Source organism: Nicotiana tomentosiformis, chromosome 10, assembly GCF_000390325.3.
Source record: "Nicotiana tomentosiformis chromosome 10, ASM39032v3, whole genome shotgun sequence".
NCBI classification, from domain to species: Eukaryota; Viridiplantae; Streptophyta; class Magnoliopsida; order Solanales; family Solanaceae; genus Nicotiana; species Nicotiana tomentosiformis.
The window spans coordinates 64,287,198-64,300,640 of record NC_090821.1 but is presented as its reverse complement, the minus strand read 5'-3'; the positions used below and the strand labels follow the sequence as shown (position 1 = coordinate 64,300,640).

The 13,443-nt window shown below is 35.1% G+C and overlaps 1 protein-coding gene and 2 long non-coding RNA genes across 4 annotated transcripts; 1 reads left to right on the top strand and 2 right to left on the bottom strand.

Moving 5' to 3' along the window:
- Nucleotides 1–1,511: 1,511 nt before the first annotated feature.
- LOC117273397 (uncharacterized) lies at nt 1,512–7,520 on the bottom strand. The gene is made up of 3 exons (XR_004503405.2): nt 7,265–7,520; nt 3,708–5,912; nt 1,512–1,727 (listed from the first exon to the last, which is right to left on the bottom strand). It is a non-coding gene; the product is annotated as an uncharacterized lncRNA (long non-coding RNA).
- On the top strand, nt 6,598–10,266 carry LOC138899647 (uncharacterized). Its single transcript, XR_011411393.1, has 2 exons — nt 6,598–6,761; nt 6,934–10,266. It is a non-coding gene; the product is annotated as an uncharacterized lncRNA (long non-coding RNA).
- On the bottom strand, nt 8,107–11,801 carry LOC104120207 (heat shock cognate 70 kDa protein 2-like). 2 transcript variants are annotated; one of them, XM_009631941.4, is made up of 3 exons: nt 10,838–11,801; nt 10,564–10,776; nt 8,107–9,930 (listed from the first exon to the last, which is right to left on the bottom strand). In XM_009631941.4, the coding sequence occupies exons 1-3, from the start codon at nt 11,700–11,702 to the stop codon at nt 8,285–8,287; spliced, it is 2,724 nt and encodes a 907-aa protein (XP_009630236.1). In that variant the 5' UTR covers nt 11,703–11,801; the 3' UTR covers nt 8,107–8,284. The 2 variants fall into 2 exon arrangements, with proteins under 2 accessions (XP_009630236.1, XP_009630237.1); XM_009631942.4 differs by having other exon boundaries at nt 10,564–10,770.
- Between the last annotated feature and the right edge of the window lie 1,642 nt (nt 11,802–13,443).

Genomic DNA, 13,443 nt, shown 5'->3' with positions numbered 1-13,443 from the left:
CTACATGAGCACATTTATACTTCATCTGTATCCCACTTATGTTGTTGTTTAATTACTTGGTTATTTCTCATTGCCATTCGAGTTCCCCTTATCATTATTATTGATTGTAATTTGATTTCTTTCTGCTATTGGCATTACTCTGATATTCCTTCCTTGTTAGCTTTATGTTATGTCCTGCACAGGTCTATATTTTCGGTAGGTGTCTTAACCTGGCCTCGTCACTACTCTACCGAGGTAAGGCTTGATACTTATTGGGTACCACCGTGGTGTACTCATGCTACGCTTTTGCACATTTGTTTTGTGCAGAACCAGGTACTTCAGATCGAGTTGGTTTTGAGACTTATGCTTAGTGTGGCTGGAGACTTCAAGGTACACCTGCTGGGCATTCGCAGGCACCGAAGTCACCTTTTATTATATTTATTTCCATTGTTTTCTTTTATTCCGGAACAGTGATGTATTCATTATGTATAATTACTCCTAGAAAGGCTTATGACTTGTACTACCGGTTTTGGGATTGTAAATTTGTATAAAGATTTCTATTTTGAAATTGTTCGATGTTAGATAAATATTGTTGTTATTTCAGTCAATGCTAGGCTTACCTAGTTCTAGACACTAGGTACCATCACAACTCCTTCGGAGGGATTTTGGGTCGTGACAAATAGCTCGTGTACTTATGACACCAATTCTGGGATGGTATTTAGACATCGCTAATATTTTGATTTATTCACTTTAGTTCAGATTTTTTTCCAATTATTTGACTTCTTTATTATTAATTAAATTGAATTGAAAAAAATGGCTAAAATTATTCTAATGTTGGCTTGCCTAGCAAGTGAAATGTTAGGCGCCATCACGGTTCCGAAGATGGAAATTTCGGGTCATGACACTAACTTTCACATTTAGCAAATAGTAATTTAAGTTATTTTTCTAAATTGTAGGAATAATAATTTAATTATTTTCATAATATTTAAGAATAGTCACTTAATTATTTTCTTAATACTTAGGACTTTGATCTGAAAAATTATGTTATTTAATGGGGTCCTTCATATAAACTATATTTAAATTTAGGGTATTGAATTTCAATCACTTCAGAAGTATATAATTTTAATATTAGGCTCACGGGTATCTTGTTATAAAAAATTTAGTAGTCCTTACTTTCCTTTTCATGGTTTGGGAGTCCTTTTCTTTATCCAGGTTTAGGAGTCTTTTTTCAAGGCTAATAAGTATTTCTTTTAAATAACAAAATATTCATTCAATTATGTTTCTTATATTTAAAAATTTTGATATTAACTAAACTTTCTGTTATTAAATCATGCTTGAGAGTAAAAATAAATATCTAGAAATCACAAACATAGTAATCTCAAAAGTTTATTGTCACGACCCGAAATCCCACCACAGGCATCGTGATGGCACCTTAGTCTCTAAGACTAGGTAAGTCGATTACTATAACATGTTTTAAGCCATTTGTTTTATCAGTAGTTTAACACAAGTGACGAAACCAAAAGCGGAAACAATTATAACCTCCCAAGACTGATAATACAGAGTTACGAACTCTAACTGAATACATGAAATGATCTCAAGGATCGAAATATAATAATGTTCGAATAATAACTGACAGTACAATATAAGAAAAAGACTCAAAGGGACTGCGACGACCAAGCAGCTATACCTTGAATTCTTGCGATCAACAAGCTAACTCTGCCAGAGTCCGATATCTCCAATACCTGGCTCTGCACAAAATATGCAGAAATGTAGTATGAGTACACCACGGTCGGTACCCAGTAAGTATCAAGACTAACCTTGGTGGAGTAGTGATGAGGTAAAGTCAAGACACTCACTAATCAAAATAACTTGTGCAGTATAACAGTATGACGACAATAATGGAAAACAGAAAGCAGTAATGGCAACAAGAATCAACCAATGATATAAACTGCAAAGCAATAAGAACACCATGAATATTGTTGAACCATATAAAGAATACAAGGACAACCAATTAATTAAGTCTTTCAAAGATAAGTTTTTCACAACAAAGTCACTTCGTGATACCTCATCTCATAGTCATAAAATACGGGTCTCAACCCACTATCATATTCTCACGGCACCTCGTGCCCATATCTCTATCACAACCGCACAGATAACTCACATGCCCAAAATATCAATATATGGATCTACACGGATAACTCACGTGCTAATAATATCAATATGTGGATCTGCACGGACAACTCATGTGTTGCACGGATAACTCACGTTCCAATAATATCAATATGCGGATCTGCACGGACAACTCACGTATTGCACGTACAACTCACGTGCCAATAATATCAATATGTGGATCTGCATAGACAACTCACGTGCTAATAAAATAATTCGTCCGGCATATTCACAGGCTCACAATCTCAACATGAAACGGGTAATACCAGAGTACATGGACATAGTCAATAAATGTCAAGTTTCGTTCTCATGATCTAGTATAAGTAGTATGTTATAGTGTATGCATGTGCAGGTCTATTACTGCAGCCCAAATCAACAAGAAAAGTCAAGTACATCAAATAGTTCATCGAAACAACAAGTAGAGTTACTCAAAATGTATAACAAACACAATGAACCTACATTTCTTAAAAATAATTTCTATACCACAATCACACCAAGCCTTCGGCTCAACAACACTAAATACAACAACAACAATAACAACAACAACAACAACAACAACAAACAACAACAACAACAACAAAAATGACAACAATAGGAAGGAGACGATTAAATAAATACACAAAACTAAGGCAATTAATGTATCACAGAAGAAAACAATGGATATTATAACACGGAACAAAACAACCAAACACAAATGCACCAATAGAAAAATATCAACAAGGGTACTCCCGAGGTACCGCCTTGTAGTCCCAAATCATAAATAAATTCACAATCTTTCCTTATATCACTGTGGGAGCCTTCACATTTGGCTTTAAAAATTATTTTTTCCGAAATAGCATCCCGCGTTTTAACCCACTTTATCACATCGCATGGCTTCTAGTAGTTTCTCTACTAGTCGCGCATATCAAGCCTACCTTATCACACCACATGCGTATCAATATCACAACATATCACAAATCGAACCTCAAGTGACCAAATATTACAACTTGCCAAAGAAATCAATAATAACAATATTCTTCACAATAAGGGGCCCACTACTCAACCACAATGTACACAAAGTCTCAATAAATACAACATGAATTGAAAAGTAACTCAGCAAGGAACAACATCTCTTTTAAACATAACTTCTAGTAAACTAAATCAATACATCTTGATAACTTAAATTCCCATTTAAATATTTAAAGATAACAATTAATGATGAAAGTGTCTCCATGTAATGGCAACTTAACAATAAAAGAATTCACGAAATGGTCAAAGTGGTAACAATTCCAAATAAGTATATAAGAGCAACTCGACAAATAAAGAATGTAACAAGCAACCACAACTTCAAACAAAGCATGTAGTAGTGGGTATGGCGAATAAAGGATATAAAAATGTGCTAACAATTTCCCATTAAATATATAAAAGAAGCCTTAGATTTTAAACCTATAGAATTTTTCACATATAAGTTGAGTACGTACTTGTCACCTCACGTACACGGCTTTTACATTTTAAAATTTGCATAAACGACTCAATGCTTAAGGGATAATTCTCCCACACAAGTTAGGCAAGATACTTACCTCAAAACACGTTAATTCAATCCACTGGTAAGCCTTTTCCGCGATTATCCAACTCTAAATGGCTCGAATCATGATGAATATTTCCTTAAAAATCCCTCGGCAAAGATCGCCACAAATCGAACTTTCTTGATTCGGCTCTTTAGTGATATTAAAACCTTTCACTACTCTTACAACTTCAATCTACATCTACATAAATCAATTGGACCAATATTAGTAAAAAATTCTAGATTTTTAGGTCATTTAGGCATTTTATCAAATACCTAGAATGCATAACACTCTACTACCTCTAGTAATGGTGTTTCTTCCTCTAACAATCTCTCATTCCCACCAACAACAGATACTATAATATCCTTGGTATACTAACTGCCTTCTTTATCACCACAGCAATCATCAATGAACTACATCTACCCAATTTTACTAATTAACTCATTACAAAAATATCTACAACACCCAAAAATTTAGTTTAAGTATTCATGGCTTCCAAGCACCATCCAATAAGTGCGAATACTTATTTCTTGCTTATATATTCACTAACAATCCATGCATATTGGTTTAAGAGTGAAAGATTACCTCTTGAAGACCAAATCTTGAAAGGCAACTTTTGGGGTATTCTTGAAATTTTGAAGAAATCCTATGGAATCAAATACAAAACCTTGTTGTAACTAGTAATTGAGAAGTGGAATCATCGCTCTTAAAAACTCACCTTAAGTGTGTATTGGAAGCCCTGGTCGGATGGGTGATGGAGAGAAAAATCCTAACCTTGAAATCCTTTTATTTTTCTCTTTCCCCGCTCATGTACTTTTATATTGCAGGGGACCTCGCGGCAGGCGTGCGGCGCGCGCGCAACGTGAGCTATCACTGCTCAGACAACATTTCCTAGAGCGCACCGAGCGTGCATTAAAGACTAAATGCGCTGGTTTATTCCTTGGAAGCTCTGTTTTCCTTCGTGCGTTGAGCGTGCATTAGGGCCTAAATGCATTGTTTTTGCCAATTTCAACCAGCTTTTAAAACTTAATGTTTTACTCCCTTTTGATATTTTGACACTCCTAACCTCCTTAACTTGAACTATACATACATTACCAACAAGTCCCATAATATAAATCGGACCTATTCGAGGCCTCAATTCACATCAAACAACGTAGAAACTACGAATCACACTCCGAATCGAACTTATGAATTTTCAATCTTCCAACTTCCAAAACTCATGCCGAAACATATTGAATCAATTCTGATTGACCTCAAATTTTTTACACAAATCATAAATGACATAACAGACCTATTTCAAATTTCCGGAATCGAAATTTAAACCCGATATCTACAAAGTCAACTCCAGGTCAAACCTCTTAACCTTCCAAAATTTTAACTTTCCAATTTCCGCCAAAATGCGCTGAATTATCCTACGGACTTCCAAATCCAAATTTGGACGCACACCTGAGTCCAAAATCGGCGTACGACGCCACCACACCAAATCAGTCATTCCATAAAGTGACACTTTTCGTCGTTACGTAACAATGGATTTAGTGATACAATACAATAAAATTTAAGTAACAATCAAAACAAACAAGTAACAACCATCCAAACAAGCTTTAAGTTGCTTATTGTATCATATTAACTTAATGTAGTCATTTTAAAATTTAGCATTTGATAACCTAATTTATATGCTTTTCTTGTACACATATTTTATTGATTGACGCTAGGCACACGTGTAACACACGTACACTAAAACTAGTAATATAAAAAAGGTAGGGTAAAGGATAAAATAAGATTATTTAATAATAAAAAGTACAAGATGGGAGAAAAAAATAAGGACACGACGCGATCATACCAAATCGGTCGTTCATAAAGTGATATTTTTCGTCGTTACGTAACGACAGATTTAAACGATACGATACAATAAAATTTAAGTAACAATCAAAACAAATATTATATTTAAAATAAAAATACGATATAATACAAAAAATAACAACCATCCAAACAAGCTGTAAATAGTAGTAGTTACGTCACTGTGACAAAAAAAGTTAAATTTGTGACATTACTAAAGACGCTCCTTTGCACCAAGATGCTTCATCAAGAGTACGTTGGAAGGTTATCTCTCCATATCTAAGCTTCCCACGAATACAGTACACTCCAATGAGAGTTTAGCACAGGCAGCTGCCGTGGAGACGCCATACTGGCTAGCAAGTGCGATTCAACCAAATTGGTGGCCTAAAGCAAAATTTATTAACATGCCTTTAGTTTTTATTTGGAAAAAAAACTTCACATATATACTTTTATTTAATGTAATTTTTCTAGTTATTTAAGATGCAAAGTTATTAATAAGTTCTTATAATCTATGCTATTTATATTAATTTTTCAATTGACAATTTATCCGATTCATCTTTAAGACCATGTTTAAATAGCTCCTTTTTTAAGATTATATAGAGGTTCAGTTCTTGATCTCCTCTCTTTTTTCGTGTGTTTTAGATAATCTGATTTATATTTTTAGTTTACATATTTCAATTCTAATATTCAATGAAAAGCAATATACATCTATAAGTAAAATTTACAATGGTAAAATTTAATTACAAGATAATAAAAAGCTAGAATAATATAACCTGATTTTAGAAGTTGATAATTTGATATCACTCTAAAATTTCACTGCTTTAATTCACTTGTTGCAATATTTGAAAACTTAAAAAAATGAAAAGGAAAGCTCAATTAACTTATTCAATGTCCTTGCCTTATTTTTGAGAGAATAGATAGCTTAATAGGATGGGAAAAAAGTACATGGTACAAGTTTTATTATGAGAAAGAAAAGAAAAGAAAAAATGTATTGATATTAAAATTAATGGCTAAATGGTTCTCTTTCGTTCTTTTAACAAAAACAAAAATCTTATATTGTACCTTTTTACTATACAATATTCAATGGTATTTTGTTAAGAAAGAAATAAAAACTACACTATTAATAAAAAATGGGGCCCGGGGCCTAAAGCCTTTGCTTCAGAGGCTTGACTCTCCGGCCGGCCCTGCTGGCCAGCACCCTGCTCCATCATGGTTGGGATCTTCCCTTTTTAGGTATATTTAACAAATTCTCATCACTCAATTTTCAGAGCTAAGTCGGAAGTTTAATTGTTCATGAATTCAATCTTTTCCGCAACCATTTTTAGAGCATGCATTATAAATAGACATGTTTAAGATCTTAATATCTTACTGTTGATATCAATTTTTATTTGGCCTTAATTTTCAGGATTTGAGAAAATCATACTTCAGACTCATAGCAAAAATACCACCATTGAAGATATGCAAGTTTGCCCCAAAAAGGCAAACCAAATCTGAAGACAAAACTCTTCTCTTGTTGTTGAATTCAAATCCTTAAAAAGAATCCTTAAGCAAATGAAATTACAATCACGATGTGTTTCTTTATCAACTACTCCCAATCGCAACTCCCACATTTTACACATAACAAACCCTAAACCATTCCCCATTTTTTTTATTGAACCCAACAAAGACACGGAAAGAAAAAAAGATATAGGAAAGAGTAGAAGAAGATTTGGAAAAATATTGAAAGAAGAGCATACCTTAGAATCAAATACCGAAGAAGATAAATTGAAGATGCATTAGTTGAAGGTGTGAAGAAAGAAAGAAAGAAAGAAAGAAAGGCTCTTTTTGTCATTGCACAAACACATTAGGCGTTCTACGTGCACCACCTATCAAAATAGGTGTGCGACATGTTTGGCCAAGATATTTTTGGTTTAAAAGTGTTTTTGTTTTTGACAAAGGTGTTTTTTTTCCCTTTAAGGTGTTTGATAAACTTTTAGAAAAAAAAAAAAAAGGTACTTTCGAATAGAAATAAAATAATTTTGAGTGTATTTAATGGTTAATTCTAAGGCTCCAATGTCATTCATCCAATTGGTCGAACACATGACATGCAAATTATGAAAGTGCAATATGAATTAGCCATTCCAAAACAATTAGGGCAAAGTAATCACAGCAAGCTTTCATCAATTTTACACAACCATCAAAATAGTCCTAAATAAGAAGGAAACGAAAGATATCTATCAAAATCTCATCACCAAGACACGAGCAAGTCAAATAACGGAAAAGGAGAACAGAGGCCAAAAACACAAAGAGCGAAACTGCAAAAACCAACACAAATCACCAAGAAACTCAACCAAAAAGCAAATGAAAAAATTTAGAAATCAAGTAAAAGTTAATGGCCAGAGTGAAGAAGATATTAAGGAGAAAAGCTGGAATAGAGCAATAATCGAGCAATAAGACTCAAGATCAAACTCAAATTTCAACTCATAAAGCGATTATCACCTGTTTTTTTGCCCTTTCTCGGTGCTACGCTGATTATGGTGAGAGTCCTCCGGAACGAAGGTAACACATTATTAGGGATATCAAAATGATACATTCTGAGTAGTTTAAAACTATAATATTACATAAATTTTCTATTTATCGGTTTTTAATTTTCTAAATCGGAAACCAAACCAAAAATCTGAAATTTTTAATATCTCAATCGGAAACCAAACCAAAAAACCAATCCAAATTAAAATTCGATTTGGTTTTTCGATTTAATCCGAATAATGCACACCCACTTACGTATTGCCTCCTGCCTCAGGGTACATTTTTGCAGTCATTGAGTTGCAGAGGCTCTGTAGCTCCTTCAGTTTGCCCTCAATTTGATCAGGCCCAACAAGGTGGTTGCCGTTGAGCCATTGGTTGCTTTGCTCGGTGGCATCTTCAATCTTCTCCTTGTAATCTTTCACAGCTTTCCTCATACTGTTTGAGTAGTTCTCCAAAGCATTCTTTGCCTTGACCTTCCTCTTGTGTTCCTCATCCTGAGATTTGTACTTCTCTGCTTCCTGAACCATCTTCTCGATCTCCTCCTTCGAGAGTCTGCCCTTGTTATTGGTGACTGTAATCGCGTTCTTCTTCTTCTTCTTCGAAACAGGAAAAAGATTGTTATTCTGGCCATCTGTCGTGTCCTCAGTAGAGACATTCAAGATACCATCAGCATCAATGTGAAAGCACGCTGTGATTTGAGGACTTTTAGGAGGGACGCCAGAGAGCTCGAATTCGCCAAGCAAGTTATTGTCCGTGATCTTCGCTACTTTCTCACCTTCAAAGACCTGAATCGTGTGGGGGGTTGTAAAGTGTTTCCTTGTTGGGATAGTGGTGTTTTTGGGAATCAATGTTACAGACATGTCATGAGAAGTATCAGATCTCACACTAAGGGAAAGAGGGGTAACATCCAACACCAAAAGATCCTGCACCTTACGCTCCCCACTTAAAATTGCAGCATGCACTACAGCACCATAAGCAACAGCCTCATCAGGGTTGATGCTCTTGCATAGCTTCTTCCCATTGAAAAGGTCCTGCAAAAGTTGTTGGACCTTTGGGATTTTAGTGGAGCCACCAATCAGGACGACATCATGAACTGAGCTCTGGATCATCAGAGCGTCCCTCAAACAGTCCTCAACTGATGTCATACACTTTGCAAACAGATCCATGTTAAGCTCTTCAAATTTAGCACGTGTGATGGTGGAAGAAAGGTCAATACCCTCGTACAGAGAGACAATTTCAATGGTGGTCTGAGCAGCGGATGAAAGAGTCCTTTTTGCACTCTCACATGCAGTTCTCAACCTTTGGAGCGCCATAGGATTACCAGTGATATCCTTTGTGCTCTTTATCTTGAATTCCTGAACAAAATGGTTAACCAACCTATTGGTGAAGTCCTCACCTCCAAGGCTGGTGTCTCCAGCAGTAGCTTTCACCTCAAAGGTACTACCTTCCACAATTGTTAGAATAGAGACATCAAATGTGCCGCCACCAAGATCAAAGATTAGCACATTCTTCTCAGCAACACTTGTAGCCTTGTTATCAAGACCATAATAAGCAATGGCAGCTGCAGTAGGTTCATTGATAATACGCATCACATTCAGGCCTGCAATAACACCAGCATCCTTGGTGGCCTGACGCTGAGAGTCATTGAAATAGGCTGGAACAGTAACCACAGCATTCCTAACACTTGTGCCAAGGAAGGCTTCAGCAATCTCTTTCATCTTCATGAGCACCATAGATGAGATCTCCTCAGCAGTAAACTGTTTCTTCTCACCCTTGTAGTAGACTCCAATCCTCGGTGGCTTATCACCAGCAACAGCACCAATCTGGAATGGCCACAACTTCATGTCACTCTGCACAGAGGCATCACTAAATCTCCTACCTATCAACCTTTTAGCAGCTGCATGGTGCAAAGGTTCGGGTTAACATCAGCATGTGGTTTTCAAGAAACCGAACTAAACAAACTAAATAATTTTAATAGCTAGTGTGCTTACGCTCCAAAACAGCCATAAACAAACTTTCAAGAATTTTCACATAATAGTAACACATTAACATGCTTATGATCAAACCAAAAATTTGTATGTTCTTCATATCACTATCATCAGACAATAGCCGAGCTTTATCTGCTCATCAGATAAGATCCACTATTTTCCTTGTCATGCTGAAAGTTTTGGAGAACAATTTCAGCATAATACTTTTGTTCGCAGGTTCCATTGATCGAAGAGTTGATAGCAAAGATCGATCTTGGTATGGATAAGTATAAAGTGTTCGCATTATCGAAGAAATTTTTTAAACAAAACTCTATTCACCAAGTACGTCTTAGATCTGACCTTTAACATGTGAATTAATTTTAAACACCAAAGGTATGCCTAGGATTCCGTTGAATGTTATAAACACTTATATGCAATCATATGCAATCATACATTAACATTTCCGATCTATCAAGTAGAATAAAAATAAGTGAAATATAAAGCTCATCGCATATTACATATGAAAAGGCTGATATTAAAACCGCAAAAAGACGAGATCTTACCAAAGACAGTGTTGGTAGGGTTCCTAGCGACTTCTTTTTCGGCGGCATCACCAATGAGACGCTCCAAATCAGTGAAACTAACGTAGGATGGCGTCATTCTGTTACCTTGATCATTGGCAATGATTTCAACACGGTCGTGTTGCCACACGCCGACGGATGAGTATGTAGTGCCGAGATCGATTCCGATTATCGGTCCTTGTCCTTTTCCTGCCACTATAAAGGGTTGTTATTATACTATAAATTCTTGGAATTAATTGCCACTACAAATTCTTGCCTGGCTTAATTTTATCACATCTTTCCTTCACATAATTGGGCAGTAGCAGTATCAGTCCCAGTACCGCCGCATACATAGAGCTTTCATCCTCTAAATTAGTCAGCTCTAGCTGCGATTTCACTCCCTGATAATAGGTTTCAGCATCTTGTTGAAGCCACCGCAGCAGCAACCCTATGAAAGGTGAAGCAGCCTGACACCATTCTTTGATCTTATGGATTTTAGTTCCCGGCGGCGGAAACACGTCAGCAAATCCATCACCAAAATTCTTTACTGTCGCCACCATTTTTCCAGCACGAAAGCTTTCATCATCTTGTTCAGTCGAACACAGCAGAAACTTTATGATGCATAAAGCAACCTGACACCATTCTTTGATCGTTTCGACCCTAGTTCCCGGCGGAAACACCATAGTACACCAACTAGGAAATCCATCGCCAAAAATATTCTTCATTATTGCCGCCCCTACTTTTCCAGCATAAAAGCTTGCATAAACAATAACTAGCATCCCTATGAAGCATAAAGCAAACTTACACCATTCTTTGATCTTTTCGATTCTAGTTCCCGGCGGAAACATCCTATTAAACCAACTAGCAAATCCACCACCAATATTCTTTAATGTCACCACCATTTGTCCTCCGATATTCTTCAGCGTCAGTAACACTTCGCCACCAACATTCTTTAGCGTCAATAACACTTCGCCACCAACATTCTTTAGCGTCACTAACACTTTGGCAGCAAAATCCTTTAGCATCTGCAACAATCTTTTTAACTCACTTGGTATTGAGTTAAGTGTCTCCGTTACATTTTCTACCACGTTCCCTGAATTGATCATCAATTCGTCTAGTACGAATTCCATGTCTCTCTCCATATTACGTCTGTCTGTCTGTGTGTGAATGAGAGGCCAAACTAGTAACTTAGTTTAAACTGATCTTACTTGAAAGACCAAGTGGTGTTTATAATTTTTTATTACTATTTTTAAAATATTACTAAATTTATTTCAACTAAAGTAGTCAATTCACAATCTCTTCATATCACCAACCTTATAAGTTTAACAGGTGTCTTTTGAAAAATCTAGCGGTTGATATTTATTTGATTAACCAAAAGAGATTTAATTCACGATAGCAAGTAGAAAAGGCTTAACTTGGAAAAGAGAACTCATTAAATATTCTTTTGAAAAGAATACGCATGCGTCAACTCATTTATAGTCTTTGGAAAAGACAATCATAACAATAGTTATGTGGAGCTTTTCTATAAAGCCACATCAAGTCAAATTGTCCGGTCCTGCTAATTTTATTAATTGCTGTTGCATGTTGTGTGTTTTAGTATGTGTTTTAAAACGCACTTTCGGAGGTACGAGCCCCGAGATGAGGCGCACCCAAAATGTTCTAAGACGATTGTCTGAGGCGAAAATCTCAAGAGGCGTATGTCCAGCAATTTAGGATATTTGCGGTGCGTTTTTATTGTGAGACGTAAGTCCTAGAAATATTTTCAAATTAAAAAAAATTGTTAAAATAATCTTTCATATAATACTCAAATTTTCAAAAGTTAACTTGTAATTACATAAAAGATTTATAAAGGAACTAAAATGTATTAAATTTAAAAGTCAAAACCTTTTTTTATTGATTGAAGGCTTAATTTATAGTATTTCTCAATTCTTTATCTTGTCTGCTAGTCTATTAATATCTCCCAAAAGCAACGAATATTTAATTTTTTTTAACAAATACAAAGAGAGACAACAAGTTCAAAGTTCAAATTGTAGATTAGTCATCATTTTTGTTCATTCATATAGTAAATTTTATTCTTTTCAGACTCAAGTTATTTGTGCTTGTAAATAGTGTATAATATATTATTTTGATTAATATTTTAGGGGGATGGAGCACGTGTGTGTGTGTGTGTATATATATATATATATATATATATATATATATATATATATTATTTTTTTCTTCAATTTTTATACAATTTTATCTATTTATAAATATTTACTGTAATTATATTATTTTATAAAATATTAAAAATTAAATACTCATGGGGTTTACGCCCCATGTCTCGAGGCTTTACGTCTCGCTGAGGCATATATAAAACGTCTCGCCTTACGCCCACGCCTTTTAAAATATTAATTTTAGTATATACATTTAAGGGACTAAAGTAAGACATGGAATAATTGTTTGAAAATTTTTGCCAGATTATTTTTTTCCAGTGTTTTGGACTTTTCATCCGGTGTTTGGAGGCTCGATTAATTCAAATGTACAACGAAAAATTCCATTTTGGCTAAAACACACCTTACGTTGGCGATTCTATTCTTACTATTCGAACCTAGAATCTCTTATCATCAAGAAGTTCGGTCCAATACTAACTTTCGATCATTCCTTTGTTGATAGGATTTCAGTGTCATTAATAGGGGTAATTTAATAAAATAAACTCTTAATAATAATAATTTCTTAAAAGAGTGTTAAGTCAATATTGTACAAATAAATGAAAACCAAGGAATAATGTTTACACCAATAAAATAATTTAGCTCTATGAGTCACAAATTGAAGTTAAATTACATACTCATGTATTACTTATTTAGTGCAGTTAGTGGGTGCCGCACGGTGGCTCAAGAAAAG

Excerpts from the sequence above, each read along its gene's own strand:
- LOC104120207 (XM_009631941.4), bottom strand. The coding sequence starts at position 11,702 with ATGGAGAGAGACATGGAATTCGTACTAGACGAATTGATGATCAATTCA. Across the intron at positions 10,777-10,837 it reads ATGTGATAAAATTAAGCCAG|TGGCAGGAAAAGGACAAGGA; the intron begins GCAAGAATTTGT and ends AACCCTTTATAG. Across the intron at positions 9,931-10,563 it reads CCCTACCAACACTGTCTTTG|CTGCTAAAAGGTTGATAGGT; the intron begins GTAAGATCTCGT and ends TGCACCATGCAG.